This window comes from Onychostruthus taczanowskii, unplaced genomic scaffold (genome assembly GCF_017590055.1).
Source record: "Onychostruthus taczanowskii isolate IOZ18803 unplaced genomic scaffold, ASM1759005v1 scaffold2, whole genome shotgun sequence".
Classification (NCBI taxonomy): Eukaryota; Metazoa; Chordata; class Aves; order Passeriformes; family Passeridae; genus Onychostruthus; species Onychostruthus taczanowskii.
In genome coordinates this window covers 4,570,736-4,594,365 of record NW_024499239.1, presented here as the reverse complement: position 1 = coordinate 4,594,365, position 23,630 = coordinate 4,570,736, and the positions used below count along the sequence as shown (strand labels likewise).

General features: G+C 37.6%; 1 protein-coding gene across 1 annotated transcript; it reads left to right on the top strand.

Annotated features, from left to right (window-relative positions):
* The first annotated feature begins 1,806 nt into the window (after positions 1-1,806).
* CWH43 (cell wall biogenesis 43 C-terminal homolog) lies at positions 1,807-23,378 on the top strand. Its single transcript, XM_041402924.1, is given in 15 exon segments — positions 1,807-1,881; positions 2,727-2,918; positions 5,941-6,061; positions 6,176-6,330; positions 7,665-7,866; positions 8,829-8,917; positions 10,233-10,577; positions 13,857-13,936; positions 14,882-14,987; positions 15,665-15,800; positions 16,992-17,141; positions 19,454-19,598; positions 20,215-20,276; positions 21,315-21,470; positions 23,006-23,378. Coding segments are annotated over 15 exon segments (2,070 nt in total). The 5' UTR covers positions 1,807-1,838; the 3' UTR covers positions 23,094-23,378.
* Positions 23,379-23,630: the final 252 nt, after the last annotated feature.

Genomic DNA, 23,630 nt, shown 5'->3' with positions numbered 1-23,630 from the left:
CATTGTATTCCTGTAAAGATCAAATGCTTTTGCTTTCTTTTTTTGTCATGTACACCTGTGGCACTCCAGGAATAATAAAAAAAAAAAATGTAGTGAAAGGCATTACTACACATATATGTGTAACTAAGCGCCTTGCAAGCACTGACGTTTGTATTTAAGACATTGCACCTGAAAAGTCTCTCTTTTGCTCTGATGCTCGTGCATATATTAGCCCTATGGAGAGCAATAGAGTGTAACTTTGTGCCAAGTGAGACCAAAGTTAATAGTTACTAAGAGTCTCAGAGAGAGTACCCAGAATACAATGGGTAAATTTGTCAGGATTTGCATTGTTTTCATTGCATTATGAGTTTAATGGAAGCCACACAAGCATATCAGGTTCACAATTCCAGTCATGTCTTGTTTTACTGGAACTCCACCTCTGAACCATGAAACAAGATACTGTAATTACAAAAAGGGTTGCAAAATTTTTTTGAATATTTATTGGCTGAATACACGCTGTGTGCCTCACGCTCCCGCTACGCAGCTCCAAAAGCAGCCATGTTCTGCGTTTATTCTGGCCAAAGATCTCATCTTCCATTTGCATCACCACAGCGAGATGAAATGGTGTCATCACTCACATAATCCTGATATCCAGTGATAAGTGAGCTTGGTGACTATTCTGGTATGACTTTTCTTTAATGAAGAAAAAGAAAGATGCCTTTAATGACATGGGACTTGGAGAAAACAGAGATGCTCATTAAATCTATGAGTCTCATTCTTCCTTCCCTACTGAGGTCAACTTTTCCATCAAAATACTTTAGTTCTTTTGTGGGCATTTAAAACATATTTCCATTTTTAAAAACACATTTTCAAATAGCAGCCAAAATTCAACAGAGTTTTTGTAATAGCCAAACCCCATCATACTGCCGGGTGAATGAATCACTTGACTTTGAGACTTCTAGGGCAAAATTTAGTTTAGTACCGTGTCCTCTCAAATGTCTAGACCAGACTTTATTGCTAAGAATAGGTCATATAGATGTTGGGTATTTATAGGTTACTCCTATGGATTTAGAGTTTCACAAACTGGGGAAAGAAAATGTGTACCATAAGGTTTATTTAGAATGGGACAGTCTTTTTAACACAAATGAGAAGGTACAGATGGCGGTTCTATAGGATGCTGTATGCATATTATTAAAATTTAAGATGATGGTATATTCCAAGAGCAAAAGCACTTCTTAGTTCTTGGGTTATATTTAAAATTTTGCTTTTCATGCCTCCCCAAAAAATTCTAAAATTGATATTTTGCTTACGTAATCTTTTTGCCAGAATTTGGCAGCTGTGATCACAGCTGGCTAGATCTAACTCATGATTTTTTCTAAAATTAACAAACGTGGTTACTCAGGAATCTCAGCAAGCGAAACGCTTCTTTTGATGCTTTTTGTAGATAGCATTGCTTATCAGAAGTCCTTACTCTGCTATAGAACAACACACATTTCACAAAGGTGAGCGCAGTACTAATTCGGACATCCCGAACCCGGCGTAGTGTTCGTACAAGCTGCCAGGTGGGCTAGCTCCTCTTTTCCCCGCCAGCTAGTGCTACGACAACCTTTTACTTTTATTTTTCTTGCTGCCGTGACTGCTCAGGGGACAAACCGCTGGCACATGAGTGGCGGGGCGAGATGTGCTGGCCGTTCGGCGCGGCGGGGCCGTGCGGACGCGGAGAGCGCGGTCCGGCCGTGCGGGCTGCCCGCCCCCGCCAGGGACGCGGCTCCGTGAGGCGGGACGGGCGGCGGCGCCGCGCCCTGCCGGGCACTCGGGAGCGGGACGCAGCCCCCGCCGAGCCGGCAGCACCGGCGGCGATGTTCCCGCTGTGGAAGGACGTTCTCTCGGAGAGTCTCCTGGGTAGGTGGCGGCGGTGCCGCCCGAAGGGGCTGGGGGCTCGGGGCCGCGCTGAGGGCGCCGGGGGCTGAGCCGGGGCCGGCAGTAGCAGGGCAGCCCCGGCAGGGCGCCGCGGGGCTCGCCGTGCGTGCAGGCGAGCCGCCGATGAACAGCTCCCGTCTGGAACGAGTAAATAGCGCTCACACCTGAGCGCTCTTCCTCGGGTTCTCTTTTCCCTCTAGTGCTGGAATGCTTTTTGTCTCTTGGATCAGCCTAGAATTTACTGCTGCTGTGTCCGGCCAGGTGCTTGTGCAGGCGCTGCAGAGGCGGTGCTGCGCTGCCCTGCTCGAGGCAGGGCGCCGGGGGTCGCCAGAGCCAGCGCCCGCAGTGTCTGCTCGCTGCATCTCCTGCCAAGCATGGAAACTCACAGCGCAGTGCTGCCGTGCCCGGATGAGGTGTCTCCGGGGGAGAACAGCACACCGATTTACTAGAATAATTCCTTTAGCCACCAGTCTGCCTTCGAGTAGCCCTGAGACTGAGGGTGGACTGCTTATTTAGCCAGCCCTCTGAGCACTAGTCCTTTCCGAAGTTGAGCACTTCACTGAGGTTCAAAGTAGGAACTGCGGTCTGAGTGGGGGAAGAGCTGTTTTATTCTCATAATTCTATTTCCTTGTAAAATGCACTTGTTTAACTTGAAATAACAAACATTTCTTCAAAGAAGGTAGCTGTTTTTGCTTGAATTGCTTTCAAACACATTTGATAGTCTATATGTGAAAGTATAAAATGGTGCCTCTTAAGTAATCTCCAGGAAATCTTGTTGTTGAAAATACGTGATGGGGTTTTCTCTTTTTGGTTTGTTCTTGTTTTAGGCTACATTTCTTGGTCTCTTTACCATGCACTGCCACCAATGATCTACTACTTCCCTCTTCAGACACTGGCACTCACAGGCTTAGAAGTTTTTGCTGTTGCCTTCTTTTCCCCGATATTCTTGACAATTGACCCTTTTTGGAGGCTGGCTAACAATGAGTATGTTCTAGCCTTTCTGAGATTGACTATGGTTGGTAAGTACTCAATGCAATGAGTTATAGATTCTGTTCCGGTATCAATGCATAAGAACAAACATTCCAAATTGCCTTAAAATTCAGACTATTACAAAAAAGAGACAGAAAAAAGAAGTTCTCACTCTCCCCATAGTCATGTTTTTCTGGTTTCATTTTTTTTCTTTCAAGCTTTTAGCTACAGTCAGAGAAATATTTTTTGTAGCCATTGTATTGCATAAATACAGAAAAATATAATTTAACTTTTATTTCTAGTAGCTTTTAATTTAGTAAGAGTGATGTGCAATAGGAAAGGTATTTTCAGTATCACTCAAATATCAGCAGAGCAGGTGTTCTTTGAATTGTGACAATGGGTAGGGATGAGGCATTACAGAACAGCTTGGGGCTAGTTTCTATGAGTGAAATATTCTTTTTAGTTTCGGAGGCAGTTTTTTCTTCTAAGAATGTATTTTTTAAATTAAATCTGTCTATCTACATGCCTGTAGAGGGGTTACAGGCTCATCCTAAATATGAAATAAACTCAGGAAATAGATGCCCCATTTCCCATTCCACAGGCTTCTCCTTAAACCAAGATTTGCTGGGATTCCCACTTCAGTCTTCAGCTAACTGGTGCAAATCTTAGCTCTTGTTGTTTCATATTTGAAAGTTTTTTGGGGGAAGGTTTGGCAGCTACAGTCACGTTCAGAAGCGAGAGTTTGCCACACCCGATGGACTCAGAGGAGACAAGGGTCTCTCTCCGTCCTGTGTAGAGGTGAAAATGTTGCTGAGAGATGTGTTTCACACGCAGCAGATCCTAGCTCCTCATTTGTCAATACAAGATGATAGACAGATAATCACTTTCCTTATAGTTTTCCTCTTTTGCTGTTAGAAGACAGAGTACAATCATCTTACTTACTTTCCCTGTGTAGTTTTTTTAAAATGAATTCTTTTTCTTTCTCTCTAGAAAAATACTAGAACTGAGCAGAGTTTGTTGGCGTCATTGATTTTCATGAAGAATAGTCTTACCATGTTCTTTTCTTTTCCTGCTCTTCCCATTTTATCCATCCTAGTACTTGTTATTTTGTAATAAGCTTCTCAGTGAGCAGAATCTTCAGCTTCTTGCAGCAGTGCCTCTTGTGTTGCCTTCTGCAAGATCTTCTAGTTGAGAAAGTAGGAGTGAGTATAAGCATTTAAAATTGCACCTTACCTTCCTTCAGATGTGACACTAACACAAAATTTGCCATGTTTATTTAAGGTTGATCCTTCAGATCACCTTGCTGTGTTTACCAGTTCACTTTACCAAAAGAGATGGAAATCACTTAGAAGTGTGTAATTTTTGTTCTGCTAAATAAAGAGCAGTGACAGGCCTATGATGATCTTTTATGTGTTGCTGATTCTCCTGTTTCTCAGTTCTTCCTGTGTTTTTCCTCCTTCATACTGAGACAATTTTATTCATTCTCTTTTTGATCTTTTTTCCTTCTCAGAAAGGCCATGGCCGTCCTCTGGGACTTGTTGAATTGTCAGGCAGAACAATCTACCCCATGCATGCTCCACCCCATTCTACTCAGTCTTCAATTTCACAACCAAAAAATAAGAAAATTTTTCATGCTTAGCTAAGACCTGAATATTTATGGGGATTATTTTTTTTTCCTGTTCTCTTTCTTTCTGCCTTTTCAGGAAGCTTTCTTTTCCCTGCAGCTTCTAATTTCTGTGTCCTTTCATGCTACTTGATTTTGTGCTCTATTTGAAAATAAACAACAGCAAAGTACCCTGTGGTAGTGTCTATTTGCATCTGTGTCTTCAGACAACATAAGTTAAATTTGGGTGTTTGGATAGATATATTTAAGTCTTGGGTGTACTTGCCCAGCAACTAAAGGTGTGTCTGCTCTGACTTGGCAAACCCCTGCTACCTTTAATCAGGGTAGCACACATGATGAAATATTTGGAGAGGCAAGTTTATGGATTGCCAGCACAATTTAGTGACAGAAATCTGTGTGTACTGTGAAACCTCTGTTGAAGTTCATGCAAGTACACCTTCACTGCACATTGATCTTGTTTATTGTCTTGGCTCTAAGCTTTGCATCTTTTACTCTGAGCAGAATGAACAGGTAAACAGTTGGAGGATCCCTCACATGCGTTGCCAGAATCTGCAGCGCCGTTTCTGACATTGCTTGCTTAACATCTCTTCAAGTTTGACTCATACTCTCTTAGCAAATGGCTGATATCATAACAGTTGCTGCTTCTCCTGCTGTTTGTCACTGGTCCTGGGCCAGAATTTGCCACACTGACTGAGGTTACGAAAATATATGTGGTGCATTGTCACTTGAATTGGAAACCTGTTAGCAGAGTTTCAAACTGCTGGTAATGTGGGGTCACTGTGCCCTGGGAAATGGCAAAGGTGTGTGCACAAGCTCTCTTTCAGTGGCTGGGAAAGCGGTAGTTCTCAGTAATAAAATGGCACAAGCTGGTACTGACCACTTCTTAGACCAGATACTGAGCCAGAGAAAGCCTTGTTCACCCCTACTGAGGCAGTTGATTATTAATCCCTGTGCTATGTATGGTGACTGCTCCTGCCTAATAAAGAACGTGGCTTTTGCCACAGTGTGCTTACTTTTGTAAGTGTACTGCAGCAAAAGCCATATCCTTTTTAGAAAGGAACAGTCACAGTACATATAACTTTATGGCTTTTCAGTTATCTAAGTGCATGGTTGAAGAATATCTGTATATGCTTAGATATCCATATATCCTCTCTATGGGATCAATCACCATAAGTACTTAAATAAAGGCAATCACTCGGACTGCTGGATAATTGCTTCATATTAACTTTTTCCTTGAAAATTATAACTGATATGAAGTCATATATACCCAGTTTCTGTGTGCACCTGCATTTCTTTGGTTTGTTTAAAAATGTGTAGTGTCATGTGTTTTCAGATAAGTGGTGTAGCTGTTCAAATTACAGACAATGTTGAACTAATGCACAGGAAATCCTTATTACCCGGTCTCTATTGATCATTAAAGTAACCTCTGTGTGTGTATTTGTTTGTAGGAAGCTTAGCATCATACCATGCACCAAATGCTTCAATTAGACTGCTCATCTTGGCTGCTGGTGTTTCTTCTTCATTGCTGGTTCAAACAGTAACATGGTGGTCAGGAAACAGTGTACAAAGGTATTTTCTTATACTGATGGAATTTAACTGATGTTTCTTTATATTAAAAGCTGTTTTATATTTTTTTTTAAAATCCTCCAAATGTCTCACTGTTTCAAGAACTGATTCTTACAGGTTCATCAGGATATGGGGCTTCATGCTAGGCAAGATAATGCTCCTTGTTCTTCGTATCTGGTACACATCACTTAATCCAGTCTGGAGCTCACAAGTTGCCAATACTGTGATACTGACAATTGGTTTTGTAGCAGCAGTGGAGCGAATCCATTCAGGTAAGTATATTACAGCAAAGAGGGTGGTTTTGAGAGGAGTCTAAAGTATACCTAGCTATGTGTCACTGGGTTTTGATTCTTTGATTTTTTTCCCCCAACACAGTCTGGTTTTAGACCTGCTGCATGAGCATTGCAGGTTTTAGAAGTTGTGGGGTACTTCCATCTGCCCATAATATGGCAGAACTGGTATCACAGTTCATACAAGTGGTAGTAAGTTGGTGCCAGAACTGCCTCTTTTTCCTTATTGCAGTGCCAACAATATGACAGTAACACAAACAAAGGCATAAGATAGACCAATAAAACCAGAATGGATTATTGTCTTTCCAGCATGAAACATTTGTGGTGTTTTTGTTATTTTGTTAATTCAGTTTGTACTTTTTGTTTCACTGCCAGTGCATATCTTTTAAGAGAGAAAGGGAGACATAGTTGGGGAACAGCTGATATGTGAAAATAAAGAGAAAGAATTGGAGGAGTGGACAAGCTGTCCCAGTTAAACTTTGCCCAAGTTCTTGAAGTGTTTGCACAGAGTACACAGTAGTGGGGGCTGGCATAGGCTGAACTGTGGAGGTGGTATTGCCAAGGAAGACAGCAAGGCTGGGTTGGTTAGTTAATGCAGCTCATGTTAAATCCTCAGAATATCCTTCCTTCTCAGTATAACCTTAATGAATTAATTGAAAGATAAAACCTTATCTATGTGTAAGTGGGTATAAATTAGCATCATGCATATTGTCTGTAAGCTTGCATTACATGATCTAAATTAAGCCTGAGCTTTCATCATAATTTAGAAAGGGAATCTGCTGCAGGAGATTAGGAAGGAAATCTGTCTTGTTTGTGGGTGACAAAATGATATGTCTATGCAATTAAAGGTGCTGCATTCTCCTTAGATGAGAGAGATTCTAAAGCACATTGGAAAAAAGGAGAAGGAAGGGAGTTTATTTCTGGCTTATTTGGAAGTGTCAGGTTTTGTTCTTATCAGAGTTTAGAGTTTCAGAGAACAGAAGCCTCTGAACAAATTCTAATAACTTTTCTGCTGATTTGCAAAGCCAATTTAAACATTTAAAATTTATTATGGAAAATAATCAGATGTGCAGGTGGCATTTTTGCCTGAATATACTCACTTATGGTGAGTATATTTTCTTGACAGACCTCGAGTGTTGGTAAAGATTTTTTTTTGTATCATCAATTTCTGATAACACAATCCTAATCAGATAAATTAGCTTTTGTGCATGCAATTTATTCTAGTAAATTTGTGATTTTGGCTATTTCTTTTTCTCAGTAGCTCTTGCTAATAGGATTTGACAGTTTGCTCAGCTGTATTTCTATTCTTTTTCTAGGTGGAGACAAGAGGAAACAAGAAACAAACAAAACTGGTAATGTGATTAGAGAGGCTGCTTCCCATCCTCACTGGTTTTTATCAGGGATTGCTTTTGGCAGCCTCATATTCCTCACTGTGTGGATATTTGGGGAGGTGTCCTTAATTTCCAGATGGGCAGTAAGTGGACATCCACATACAGGTCCAGATCCTAATCCATACGGGTGAGTGCATGATGATGATGATGATGATGATGATGATGACAAAATTGTAATGAAAATCCAGTGCTGTAGTGGGTGACAAATTAAAACTCAACCTGATGATTGTATAAGGCAGAAAAAAGTGGGTACAAGGAACTTCACACAGAGGATTCATTCTTCCTTTGAGATATCACTAAGCATTTTGTCCAGACCTTAAAATTTTCTGATACAGAATTATTTTTATTTCAGCACTAAAATCTTGGTTTGCCACATTTCAAAACAATTTTTATATTAGGATTGAGGTTCAAGGACTTAGGAATGCAGTACATCTATAATAAGCAGTAAATTAGTCTAGCAGTTGGCTTCAGAGAGGAGATGGTCAGAGACACATGCAGAAAGTATAAATAAACTGTGTACACTATTAAAATATATACTTCAGTAGAAATTTTGTTTAGTAAGAATGTAGTCTTAACGCTGTGTGTAGTTCATTCAGGTTCCAAAATCTAGAAAGAAAAGAAATTACTTATTCAGAATAAACTACATGTGATGGCAGTTGACAGAATTTATATTTTGGAATTGGTACAAAAAAGAGCTCCCCAAGACTGAGAACAGTGTTAGATACTTTAGGATTCCTTATTTGACATGAAAAAAATACTTCTGTTTGGGGTAGATTCTTCCCTTTTTTTTTCTTTGAGTTGTTTTTGCCTTTTGTACCAAGATATCAGTGGACTGCTTTTGCTGCTGAACACAGATCACTTATACATAACAGAAAATTGCCATTATTTTCAACTGGATGTTTTTCACATCCAATAAAGGGAAGAAAATGTAGCCGGGTGTGAGCAAAATTTATCTTTGTTTAAAGTAAAATAATTATAATATATTACCAAGGACCCTTGTCCATATATCTGGAAGTTTGGGGTTTTTTAATATCAGGTGTTTTAAAATCATATTAGTGCATGTTTTCTTTTTCCTTATTGTTGTGTCAGAGGTACAGTTCTGTTGGGCCTTGCTCATGGACTGATGCTTTCATTTTGGAGCTGGTCTTCTATCATCAGTTTTGCCTTGTTTCTTATAGGTAGGTGCAAATCCTGAGCAGAATTTTTGTCTGTTACCTTATTCCCTTTACTCAAGTCCTCTAACCTGACACCACATCTCAGAAAGGCGTGGCTAATCAAAGCCTCCTTGTCTCTTGCCCCTGACTGTAGTACACGTATGTCACCAGTTGACTGAGGGTTACATGCCAAATCTCCAGGCCATTGCAGAGCAGAGTTATTGTCTTCAGAAGCCCTGCTAAGGTTCTGTTCCCTTGAGCAGCATCTCAGTTCTGACCACCTGCATTGTGTAACAGTTGGACTTGATGATCTTAGAAGTCTTTTCCAACCTTTGTGATTCTATGATCACTAAGGCCACATCAGGGTTATGGGGCTGAAAGGACACAAGTCTCTCAATTCCACAGGAGGCAAAATGACTTGTAATTTAACAAGCAGCCTCCCTGGAGACAAGCTTGCCTCCTGTGCCTTTACTTGCCAAGTTCTGCAGGCAGTAAAATAGTATGAACAGGCAGGTTTTAGTGTTAAGAAATGTGTGTACAGATTGTAACGTAAGCATGAACATTTGACTTTTGATGCACACACATTGCTTATTTAAAACAGGCACAGAAAGGTTCTTTAGTTTATTCAAGCATTGTATTCTAAAATGCTCAGAACCTTGATGTATTAAAGTTAAATATTAAAAGTATTTCTCTACATTTGCTTTCATGGTGTGACAGTAAATATTCATATCTACAATAATGTTTTAAAATGAAGTTGTCCCGTTATAGAGAGGCTCTGTTGTTGTTAATGTTCTGTTTAGAGTCAAATCTCCAAATCAAAGATAGCATGGTAACTCAAGGATCTTGAAGTTAGTAAAAGATTAATAGTTGCTTTCTTGCCTATCCTATGGTTATCTAGAGGAAAAGATCAGGAAATGATATATCTGATTTTCTCTTCATATAAATTTATTTGATTCTTTCTGTATTATGGTAAAAGAGATTCATGACAGACTGTTATTCATGACCAACTGACAGACCTGTTACTCTCTTAAGAGCTGCATCACTCCTCTGTTGTGCTGAAGAACTCTAAGAAAAAACTGTTTGGTTTTGGCTCTTGATGATGTTTCTCTGCCCTCTTTTTCCTGTACTGTTTTCAGCTGAATAGGCAATGTTTAAAAGAATGAGATATTGGGGAAAATAAAAGACTGTCTTTGGCTACTGGTAATACCTGTCCTTGTAGTGATGCAGTTTTTATATTATATTTTCCAGACTATTTTTTCACTAGCCAGAATGTGAAAATGAATGTGGTGGGTAAGACACCTGACTGAGACTTACTCTGTTCTTTTCTATCCCTTCACAGGTTTGACATCTTCAGCTGGTCTCCTTTATTTACATACCTGGAGTGCTGCTGTTGCAGGCAACATTCTTGGTGTCTTTACTATGTGTGTGTGGCCTCAACTAGCTGCACGCTTTGTTAGCTGTCTGCATCCTGGGAAAGCCATGAGCACAGCCATGTTTGCCTACGTTCTTGAATTATTCTTCTGTGTATGGTGTACAGCTTATAAATTTGTACCTGGAGGAGTTTACATTAGAGAAAGCTCCCATCTTCTTCTAGGTACATTTGTGATAATGAACAAATACAAATATGCTTGCTTTAGCTTCAGACAGACGTGAAATGTATCTAAAGAGTCTTTTCAAGTGCTTGGTTACTGTTTAATTACTTACTGTGGTAAGAGTTTCAGTGCAAAAATTAATGAGACATGCAAAAATATTCTACTTGTTTCTTTACTGTTAGAAATAGTCTAAAATGTGGACAGGAAATGGAATTCAGTTAAGGAAAAATGACAAAGTGGAAAAATGTCTGATAACTAAAATATGCAGTGGAGGAAGAGATCTGTTATCCAATCACCCTAAAAATATGGCTGCAATCCAGGGTGTGAATGCACAAATATGCTGGCTACCTAAGGTAGCAGTGCCTCGGGTAACAGGGTAGCTACTGGGACTGTAATGTAATTCAGTGCATTATTTAACCTTGCTCTGCAGAGCAAAGTGCAGCATCCTGCTGATCTAGCTAGTCTACATTGGAGACCTGAGCTTCTTTCCCCTGTGGCTCTACCTTATGTTTTGTGGACACACCAGCATGTTTGGGGGGGTTTCAGATGAGCCTGTAGCATCAGAAACACGTGAACAGGACAGGCAGAAAAGAAATTGTCAGGTATTTGCAAATCAGGAAAAACTGAATTGAGCACATATAATGGCTTTAGCAAAATGATGACTTGATGAGGGTGGAGAGGTGGCAAGGAAACTAACCCTTCCTGGTTTTGTCTTCAGAAATATTTTTGCAATAGGTACTAACATGTTTAAATGGCATATTTCACTAACTGCATTTGAACAATGCCAAACATTGTCTTGGGCTCATTGTGTGGGGCATTTTTTAAAATGTGACGCATTAGTATATTTTATTTGGAAAGGATTAATGAACACTGTGCTTAACTTGTTGCTCCAAAGGGTTCAGATTTCATAAATGTCTTTGCAACTACTTTGTGTCACTCCAATTTTTTACTCTTCATGTGTGTTTCCTATATTACAGCATTCACATGAGGGATTTGAGTTCATTATGTTTTAGGGGAATTTAATTCCATTATTGCATTACTTTCTTTGTTCTGAAAGCACTCTGAGGAGTCTTTAGAAACAGTTATCTTAGGTAATTAAATTTAATTTTTTGAAATTATATGAAGAAAGCATGTGGTAGAGGAGTGTCAAATGCTTTCTTGAGTAATGCTTTCACAAAATAAATATTTTATTCAAAATTCCTCTCTGATACTTCCTTTGAAATGCACACTTGTGATTAATTTACCTAGTGTGATCGCTTGGTGGTAACAGAGAGATGGCCTCAATTTTCTCTTTGGCAAAGAAAACTATAAATGGAACACATGTCAGCTGATGGCACTGCATGAGTTTAACTTGCATCTGGGAATGCAGTTTCTGTCTTTTTGATGCCATCTCATAGTTTATCAAAGATTATACAATGAGACTGTGTATTTGTTGCTGCTCTTTGACTCACTGTGGTTATGACTGATAGAGGCTACTCCTAATGGAGTGTGTCAAACAGAGACAAGAAAATGGGCACAAACCAAAATGTGAAAATGGATTCAGCATCATTGGTGGTTTTGTTCTAGTGGTTGAGGAGGGGGCCTTTCTGGATCTTGGGATTTACACTGTGTGTACAAGAGATGTGGATGGTTTCCCAGCCACGCATTGTGGCGATTTTGAGGAGGTTCAGTGTCACAGCACTGCCAGGGCTGTGTGAGCTGGCTGGCAGTGTGGTGGCACTGGGTGGCCCTGAGCTGCTGTACAGTGTGACACTCTCCTGCCTGAGGAGGTCCTGCAGGGCCTGCTGTGGCCAGCAGCACAACACAACGCTTGGGGCTGGCTGTGTGCTCAGACCAGACCTGTCCTCAGGAAACCATTGTCATCTGCTGCCCCTCAACCATGCCTAGGGATCCCAGATTTTCAGGTTATATGTATGGGCTCTGCTTTTTTCCTTAAGTTTTGAAGAGAAATGAAAATCAAACTTTTGAGGTTTTATCACTTTTTGGCTTTTAAAGCATACAGATATTTTCAAATATTTTTCTACAATCATTTGAGTCCCTGATTTGTTTTCATTGTCAGCTTACTGTTTCTAAAGAAAAATGCCTGTCAGTAGAGTGAAGTGTGGTAGAGGAACAAATGCTAGGCATGAGGGCATGGTAACCCTACAGAGATCAGGATGATGAAGATTGCAATTCCTGCCATCTTTTCTTCTGTGACTTTGGATCAAACCACTTGTCATTTGTTTACATTTTGCTGCATTTGGAAAAAGAAGACAATATTGCTTCACAGTTTTTCAGAGCTGTTTCTGGAATCTTTATGGAGGTCTTTGCCCTGTATATTCAGGGGCCAAAAGAATGTGGCCTGTGGGAGTTCATGTCAGAGAAAACATGAGCACCATTTCAAGTGGTTTCAATATTACCGCTAAGAAACATTTCACAAAAGTAAATTAATATTTCAAAATATTACCTGTCACAAAGCACAGCCCTTGCCCAGCTAACCTTGTAATGTTGCAACAGTACCTCTTGTACTTCCTCATCATGCCCACACTTGTACTGTTTCTCAACTTCCACTCTAAGCACCTTTGTGTCTTGCAGAGTAGGAAATTGCTTGACATGTGCTACAATAAGTAGCATGTCCTTCTTTCTGACATCTTCCATTATAAAATGTATTTAAATTTTGCACAAAACTATTCCAGAAAACTTGCATTAAAATTATTTCATATGTTTTTAAATATATGAAAGAATAAACTGGAGTTGCTGAAATCATTACGTATGCCACTGTGTAAATGAAATAACTGCAGAGGGCTTTGATCATCAAATTATATTGTGCTGAATGGTGAGAGCTCTTAAGTGCACTGTGGTTATTTGTAATGCTACAGGAACAATTAGAAAGCTCTGAATATGCTTTCTATGAAGCTGCACTGTCTTTCCAAGAATATGTCAAACAAATGACCCCTCTTTAAGTCTGGCAGGCACCACATCTTTCTGACATCTAAAGGCTTGCAAAGTAAACTAAATTTTATTCCACACATTATATTAATACAAGATAAAAATTGTGTACTACAGATGCATACTTGCACACAGAGAGGAAAACACTGAAAGGTTTACATGATGCTCTTAATGACATCTTCAGTAGGTGTAATTTTTACATAACTATTCCAAGGAGTTTTGGTACTTTTTATCTGCTCAGCAGGTTGTGTTTTGGAGAGTGTATTTGCACACATACACACATTCTGCATGCATAGATACTGCCTTGATCTGCTGTTTTCACTTAAATGGACACATTTCTTGTTCTGAGAATAGCACACCTTTGAATGTGTCCTGTTTAACAGCACTAATAGCATTATTTTTTCTCAAATTAAAAACATTTTTCTGTGTTTTTCTATTTCAAGTATTGTGGCTGCTTGTTGGTGTTGGTTTGCTTGGATTGAGTTTACGTTATAGAACTTACCAGAAGAAGTTGGGCCAAAGGGTGAGTAGGGTGTTTGTGAGAATGGTAACTTTCAAATATACAGTAAAATGTGTGTGTAACAGCTTAGGTGTGTTAATTGTGGCTGAAGAAATCTTTGCAACCAAGTATTTGGAAAAACTAGTGCATAATTGAAGATGCAAAAATTTAATTTATAAATTCATGTCAAATTGAAATGTCCAGGTGTTTGGAGCTTTATAGTGATGCTATGAAGTAAAAAGTATTTTGAAAATTTGAGAGATTCATGTCTCATATGTTCAATTTGAACATTACTTTTATAAATTAGTTTATTTGAATGGTATTCAAACTGGACAATGCTGTTAGCCTTCTGATCTCGTGAAGGGGGAGTTTGGACAGATAACTTCCTGAGGTTTCTTCCAGGTGAAGGAATTTTATGGTTCTATACTATATCATAACTCTGAATTGAAGCTCTCTGAAAAGTTGGTTGACATAGGTTAAACTTAGACTAGGTATGGAAATTGGATAAAAATGTGAAGATTCCAATTTTCTATCTTGCAAGAAAATAGGTATTGCAAAGGTAATAAATAACAAGATGGTTAACAGTCGTGGAGTTCAGTGTTAGAATCACAAATGCACACAGTTTAATATGGTTGGCCTTTTTTTTCAATTAACTCAGGTTTTGTCTTTTTGTGTGGCAAAATGTGGTTAGTTCCTCTTAGTAAGATGAAAAAATACATTGTCTCTTTCATCTTCATTTTTTTTACTGTTACTTCTACAAATTCATTTGAACTATGATGACTTTTATTCCCTTGTTAATAGCAGATTTAGTCTTTTGTAATTCTGACATCTTTATTAGGAAAATATACTGGTTAAAACATCTCTTCTTGTATGTCTTTTATGGCACCATGTGTCTGGTGTTGTTTACTGCAAAGCTATAATATGTAAAAATTCAAATTTTATTTTATTTTTTTCCTTTTATTTTTTGAGGTTCCAAAAAGAGATTTCTCTGCTATGATCTGGCCTTTTAGATTTGGATTTGACAATGAAGGATGGTCTAATTTGGAACGATCAGCTAATTTGCTTAATCAGACAGGTAACTTTTTTCCCCTACTTTATTTATATTTGGGAGAATTCATCTGAAGAGACATATGTAAACCCCTTGGTAACTGAGGCATTAACAAAAGAACCTGTGTTTAGGGGTTTTCTCCTCAATTTGTGAACTGTTTCAATACAATCACTTCAGTCAAAAATCCATTTGCAGAGGTGATAATTTGTTTAATGTGTTTTAAAGAAGTTTCTGGTCAGAGGAAACATTATAAACATTATAAACATTTCTTATTTGGATTTTTCTTCTCATATTGCTGATGAGTTACTTGTCTATAGAGAAATTCTTTGCATAATTGAAATAAAATCCTTTTTTACAACATGTTAATTAGTGCATGCACAGTATCTCTAATGCTTTAGAAATGGCATGAGATCTGACCAGGCCAGCTGTGTTCTGCAGTCTCATGTATCTCTGGTTATGCACCAGGGATGAGCCATGGCCAGCAGACAGTAAGTGCATCTTCATCAGAGTTTGTGTGGCCTGCAGTGGCCAAAAGTTTGGGTATGACTTTGTTGCCAGCATTGATTTGCCTTGACTGACCCCGAAGGGCTTGTGTCCATCCCTCTGTAATTGAAAGGGAAATAATGACATTATTTATAAGTCCCATTTATAGGTAACAATTATAAATGTGAAAATATTTTCTTTTTTTTTTCCTTCCATCTTAGAAGCAGATTTTATCACTATTATAGAGAGTGATGCCTCTAAACCATTCATTGGAAACCATGATCCAACCATGTGGCTTGGAGAAAGACTGGGATTTTATACAGATTTTGGTCCAAGCACAAGAGATCACACTTGGGGGTGAGTCACCTTTACATTCACAGTGACAGTAAATAGATGCAAATATATTGCCCAATACAAACTGCACTAATACAGAAGCAAAGAATAGTTGGAATAGTGCTCACTATTATCACTTGTTGCAGCTTGTCCTTTAGCAACAGGCTTTGGTCCATTAGCATTACCATGCAATGTGGATGGAGTTTTCTCATTGCTAAACATGATCAGATTTTGGTGCCTGCCCCCATAAGCTGCTTTGGTCTTGGTGATGCAGCGAATGGCATCCTGCCTTTTAATGTACAGATTTGGAAGTTTAGCATTCCCAGTATTGCATCTGATGCCCTTTTGACATTATTTTGTTTTGGGCTATGAGAATTTTATATTTCAGACTTAAAAATGTGATAGCAGTTGGAAAAGGTAGCACATCAGGAGGTATGAGAAATATTGATTTCATACCTAGCTTGGGCTGTATAATGGGAAATGGGAATAGAAAGATGCATGTCTGTTTCATCAGATATTTTGTGTCTAATTTTACATTAATGCTTGACCACCTACCAGTTGCATATCTTTAAATATCTTTGTCCTCTAGAAAAATACTGGCATATAATGTACCTTTTTATTTTCAGAGGTATATACACATCTATGTGGCAGATGGAACTTCCTACTAATGTTGCTATGGCTATTTAATTTTTGTCTTATACGAGGGGCATTTAGTAACTTTCTTCTTCCAGACCCTGTCTATTTGAGGCAGAATGGGGGAGAGAAGTCATTCTCTGAGATTTTTAAAATTAAATACATTGAAAACCTGATGCAAAATGCAGTAGCTGAAAAAAAAAAAAAGAAATCTCTAATTTTAAAGCTGTATTTCTACCTACTTCTACTTTTAATAAAATACCTTTTAATTTCTGGTAGTACAAAATTCTGTTTTGTCTGAAATACAGATCATGAAAACCTCAGTGAAAGACTTCATATTTATGGAATGATATTTCTTAGTATAGGAATTAATTTGATAATATATTTTAGACATGTAGTTAAGCAGTATTTTAGAGGGAAACTTCCTATATTCAGAAAAATCCACTAGACATGGTTTTGTATTCTGGTCTTATAGTTTCCTATTTCAGTGACTGTTAGTCTTCTGCTCACATTTATCTGCTTAGTTCACACCTTTGATGCTTGTGAATCACAAAATGTAACTTTTTGCCTCTCCTCATGTAGGATTATGGCACTATCCAGGTATCCAATTGTAAAATCAACCCATCACCTCCTTCCATCTCCAGAGGGAGAGATTGCACCTGCCATCTCCCTGACTGTCAACTTCACAGGGAAGCTGGTTGATTTTGTTGTTGCTCACTTCGGAAATGAAGAGTGTGTATTTCACTTTTTTTTTTTTACATATAGTGTACACAGTCATGTAATGTGTGAACTTCCAGGATTTATTTTGTACTTTTTAAAATGTGCTGCTGTAATACTGGTTCTAGCAGGGCGCATTTGAAGAAATACTATGACAGTTTAAAATTGGTTAAACTACTGGTTTAAAATTTTGAAGCATTTTTGAATGTGTCGTGCAAAACTCAGCTGAACCTACCATCTGAATTACTAGAGATTTAAAGATACAGTTCTGCAAAGCCACTACAAATCATAGGGCTACAGATGCACCTCAGCACAGGAAGCATCCAGCATCCTTCTGGCATGTGGAGTAGATGTATTACATTCCACAATGACTGCAGATAGGTACAGTTAGAGATACACAGCATTAATGGAAAAATGGTTGGTTGTTTGTTTTTTGTTTTTTTTTTTTTTTAAATAACAAATCTGAAACTCCAAGAAAGAACAGGGTTGAAACAGCCACAAAAGTATGCATCAGTGTCCTTCTGAGAGTATGCAAGTGGAAATAGGAAGTCTGATCTCTGAATTCAGAACAGCAATATTATACCAATAAATCAAATAAGTGATGGAAAAAGAATAAAAGAATATGGTATATATTTCAGTTCTTGAAAACAATGTTTTACCTGGGTGTAATGAATATTAATAAGAGATAGTTTTGTGAATGCTCCATGCAGCTGTTATTTCTGTTATATTTGGTGGGATATCTGGTATGTTTGCAGCTATGTAGTAAGTTCTGGCATTTAAAAAAAATTGTTACAATTCATGGAGCAGCAAGTTTATGTGTGCAGAATATTATAACACAAAGAAGCTACTCAGAAAGCCAAAGGAATTCTCTTTATCCCATTTCCGTCCCTGAGTAGAAATTGCACCAAACCTGCAAATTGTTTATAGATTTTCCCATTTATTAAACAAATATAATTGTCAGAAATCACTCCCCATTTTTAACTCCAGAACACAATTTAATTCTGTGCCTCACACAGATGATTATACTTGCCTGTCTGAGAAACTGTTTGTCAAAGTAGAAGAAAATAACACTGTATTATACCCTTGCAAAGAAATGAGATAAAGATGAAAGACAAAATACGAGGAGACAAATGGGAAAGGAGTGCAAATTAGATTGTGTTTTAGAGGGGAATGAATTTTTAACTATTTTTAATGAATATTTAACTATTTTAAATATTGCACATAACTGCTCATTTTTAATATTTTTTCTTCTGCTGCTTACATTGACATAGACTATAGAATACTGGATAACTAGGGTTGTTTTTAAATAGGATTTTTAAAATGTGAGACTATAAGTATGCCTGTGCTTTTAAAAGATCCTATCTTGTGGAGAGGTGCATTCTGGAAAGAGCAGCTAGCTGAGCAGGCAACTTCACATATACCTATGTCAGACTTCTACTTAAGTGTTTGTGGAAATTTTTGTCTCCTGTCTGTGTGCTCTTTTTCCCTAATACAGTTGCTTCAGTCAGAAGTACAATTATTTAGCAAACATAGCTGCATTTAAATTGTTGTCTTCAGGGTTTACAGGTTCCAAAATCAGCTTTCTCTGTCAATGTTTTTACTGTTAGCCCAGAGTGTCAAAATCTAGAAGACAACATGATTTGCACAACAATTTACAAGCCATTAACATGAAGAATCATAGAAAGAGAACAGGTTTTTAATTATTTTATGACAAATCCAAGGACAGGGAATGGGATCCAATGAAGTATTTTACCAGGCTTCACTTATGCTATCACTTTTGGTCATGTTGGAATGCTTGTGTAAATCTTGTTAAAGAGATGTGAAATACATGCCAAATGTAATTAAGTAATGCTAATGGGATGATGTAACTCTAGTTGCATTTCATAAATTATGGGACCCAGACTTTAAGACTTTATTTACCATGATCTATCCATAATAAAATTTCTTTAGCATGTAAGTTCTTTGTTATGCACCACATCATGCTAGAACAGTTAAATTTTAAGTGCAAGCAGAGACAAAGCCTTAGAGTACCAAAACACTAACATTCACATTTCCTAGTGATGGTATCAGTATTAAAAACAAAACAGTAATAGAAAATGTTGTTCCTGTAATGGATAGAAAGAGAATGTGAATTACATCTACCGTGACCATGTGGCTTTTATCAAATGTATTGATAGCTTTGAATCAATGAGCTTCCTGTCAGCTTTCATACTCGCTAATATTGAGCAACAAAAATGGTACCAGATTCATCTGTGGTTTAGTATGTCATAGCACAAAGATTGTGAGCTAAAATGTATATGTCTTAAAGTCTTTTTCATTTCTTTCAGAGAGGACTTGGACAGAAAACTCCAAGCAATAGCTGTTTCAAACCTGTTGAAGACTAGCTCTAAGCAAGTTGTGTTTCTAGGATACATCACTTCAGCTCCTGGATCCAGAGACTATACTGAATTAATAAAAAATGGAAATATGCAGGTAATATAAAAATACTGCATCTTTAGAGAATATATATATATATATTGGAAGCATTCAGCTTAATATTTCTAATTGGTAACTTAAATATAGACAGAGAAGAAAACACGTGCCCATTTTCAAATATAATCTTTAGCTACCTCATGGTATCTTGCAGAGAAGGTGGAGTTACACAGTGAAAGAACAAAAGGCAATGGGCAGCAGCTGCCCCAAGGGCGAGGTCAGTTAGAAGAAATAAAGAGGATTGTCAAGGATTAGAACAGGGGCCTGGTGAAGTTGTGAAACTTTCATCCTTAGCAATATTCAAAAGTTAGCTGCATAAAGCCCTGAGCAAGCTGCCTGAAGTGACTTTGACCAAGGTTAGGAGTAGGTGACCTCCAGATAGCCTCTAATTCTGTGATTCTTTTAAAAATGAGCTCTGCATTAAGAGATGTCAAAAAGTTGTCTGATTTGTCCATGTCTAACACTGAGCTTTTTTCTTTCTACCTTATTACAATGTTTTAGGCAAAATATTTTTCTGCAGTGAGTTTATACATTGGTCCTGTTACTGATTTAAAGCCTAGCCAGATGAACACTTACCTTATTTGTTTGACTTTTTTCCCTTTCAATATCCCTCTAGGATATTGACAGTACAGACCGGGACAGATGGTGTAGCTATATCATGTATCGTGGAGTAATAAGGTATGTTAAAGTGAATCACTTATATGTAGGCTTAAATATTTTTATGGTTATCAGTTTTATAATCTTTTGTAAGTGATTGTGGAAGAGTCTTACATCCCTAAACAATTATTCTGGGCAGTTGGATCTATCATAAAATTATGTGAAACATTGATCTTAGGGTCACAAGAACTGGTGTATCTCTGAATATAATTCACAAAGACACTATTACAGGTTTCATCATTCTATGTCAAAAACCTTCACTTCTCTCTTCTTTGGTAGCATAAAACTACATTTTTCCAAAGCTCTGGCTTTGCAACTTTATTCTAAAATGTGAAGGCTAAGACCTAATTTGTATGTGACACAGAAGATACAAATTTTGAACTATGTTTTAGGGTTTGTTGAAGCAAAATGCTGATCTAATCCAGCCAATCTTTATGCTGAACTTGAACTGTGTAAGCCCATATTGAGGCACAGGACCTGTGCACTCCATATCTTTTAATACCAAATTGCTTGTAAATCATTCTCTTGGTGATGTTTGTACCGGAATGGAATTTATCTTCTTTTCAATAAACTACACAAATTCTGTAGTGTTCATAAGTCATAAACTTGATAGCTGTCTTAACAGTATTGAGTAAAAAAGAAACAAAGACAACTAAAAAGACTCAGCTGAAACTCTATTTGCAATTTGAATTTTTAGCATTATTCATTTAATTGATGCTTGGCTTTCTTTCTTGAATATTGAAATCTTTTCAGTGAAAATTTGGTGAGCTTATACCTCCACTCATATTCTAAAGCTGTCATTTTAAAAAAAGTTTTTAGACATAGAACTTATTTTTACTGTCAAACACAGTTTTAAAGTTTTTATGCTTGTGACATGGTATTATGATCCTGCTTATGGAGCCCTTTCAGATTTTTGAGGGTGAGATTTGCAGAAATGAAAAATTGTGTTGATAAGTTAAAGCATAACTCTTTGGAAAAAAAAAAAAGATACGTTCATGAAGAATGTGGTGAAATTGTGGTGAGTTGTTTCTTCAAACTAACTCTTCTCATATTTGACAGGCTGGGTTATGCCCGCATATCTCATGCTGGTTTAAGTGATTCAGAAGTCCAGATGGCCAAATTTAGAATCCCAGATGACGTGGATAGCTATGTTGACAATGACAGAATTGTCACTGATCCCAGCCAAGTTCCTGAGGACATCCATTTCAATCCCAGGTCAGTGTGTCTCATAGGAAATGAAGGGGATGCTGTACCTGGCATCTTGTAAAAGAGAAGTCTAGGAACAAAATTTCTAAAGTGAGAGGCACTGATCAGTACCCAGTTGAGCAGAAGGGTAGAAGTCAAGAACTTCTGATTTGTAATTCCGTTTTTTTGAGTGATTTGGCATGTACCCTGGGAAAATCAGTCTATTGTGTCACAGCATAAATTACAAGTAATGCTCACTTCACCCAGGCAATTTCTGAGATTGTTTGATAGGGATATTTGCCAAGTGGTGTGGTGACTCATTTGATAGATAATGAAAGGTCTCCCATGTTTCTCAGCACTTCAGAGATTGGGGTCTTAATATACTGTTACTTAGAATATCAAATATATACATTATATACATTAGAATATCAAATATATACATTAAATACTTTTTGCATAAGCACTTTAAAACATACCGTATAATTGGAGCAAAAATTAAAGAGAATGTCTGAGGCAGTATGTTGCATGTGTCAAGAAGGGGAAAAAAAGGGACTAGGTTTAATGTAAAAGAGTCACTTATTTCTAAATTGCCATCATTTTTCCACTGGTATTGCATAAGGAAGAGATGTATAGAGGAAGATATTTATTCTAGTATTAAGTATTAATAGTGAAAGAGCCATGAAGCTTGTGACAGATGTTGCCACAGAGAGAATAATTCCCAGTAATGCCATGTTTACTACTCCTAACATGCATAATGCAGAATATATTACTTTCTTATATACATCTGACTGTGGAGTGTATTCACTTTTTATGTACCACTCAGCCACTGGCTTCCTGTCTAAGCAGGGCTTTGCCCAGACTTTTCCACATGATGGAACTTGCCTACAGCTAGCATTCACCTTCAGATTTTTCTCAGTTGACTTCAGTACAGAATCTTGTCCTAATTTCTTTTGCCTGCCTATAATCAGAAATTGTTTACCCTACTGCAATGTATTTAACTTTTTCTGATTAACTGTACTTCTTTAGAAATACAATGGCAGTGCTCTTAAATATTACTTAGCATTGATATTTTAAATAAGTACTCCATTTTCCTTTTGCAAGTCTGTCTACCATAATAGTCAGTTGTCAAAACTTTCATAGTTAAATATGGCATGAAAAATTACAATTTTCATCATAATTTGCAAAAGCAAGATGTACAGTATTAATAACAGGGGTGACTGTTTTGATACTATGGGTGTTTAAATTGTATCTCTACTGAAATCAGGACTAAAAACATAGCTTAGAATTTAAGTAGATAAATGCAACATTCAGCTTTTTCATCTGGAGTTCCAGTTATAGACTGCCTACAGCATGAGCAGAATCAATGTAATTAATTGTCTCCAGTATACTCAAAGACCTTTAGCAGGAGAGGGTTCATAGAAGCTGATTTACATTTAATAGAGTTGGGGCCTGTTTCAGAAATAAATTGCCTAGAACATTCAGAGGTAGGGTAGTAATTGTATGATTTAATTGTATGGGTTAAATAATGTTGTAATAGTATTGCTCTGTTGAATATTTTTTTTTAGGTTTGGATCTTACAAAGATGGACATAATTATGTGCCTATTCATCACTTTCATATGAGCACTCCTAAATATTTTAAACGGACAAATTAGAGCAAGAAAATAAAATTATTATTCAGACCAACAAGAAAGGTATATTGCTCGAAACTGAATTGACAGCCAAAAAGACTACAGTGTTTAAGGATGAGCAACTGCCTTGCTGCACAACACTGTGAATGTCTTTGTAATAGTTGGTGCCTTTCTTCTTGAATGAGCTGCCATCACTGTGAGGGAAGGAAGGTGCACGCATTTTGGTAAACTGGTATGCACGTTGGCCAGATACCTGCTTTGTATGCAGCCAAGCAAGGGTGGGAACTTGCTTTGGCAACAACTTCTTCAGCTTTTGTGGAGGTACTATATATCATGATGTTTCAGAGTGCTATTGCTGCTACTACAATAAAAAGATTGACCTAGGGTTTTTCAAAATAGCAATGGAACTAGTGTATTTTTTAATTGGGAAATATGCAGTAAGTATGTGTTTGGAGTGTGCACCTTTTCAACTCAAACAGTATTTACACCTGCTGCTATTCCACATTTTATTAAATGTTTTATTCCACATATTCTTAAATGAGTTTTACAACACTTTGCAGA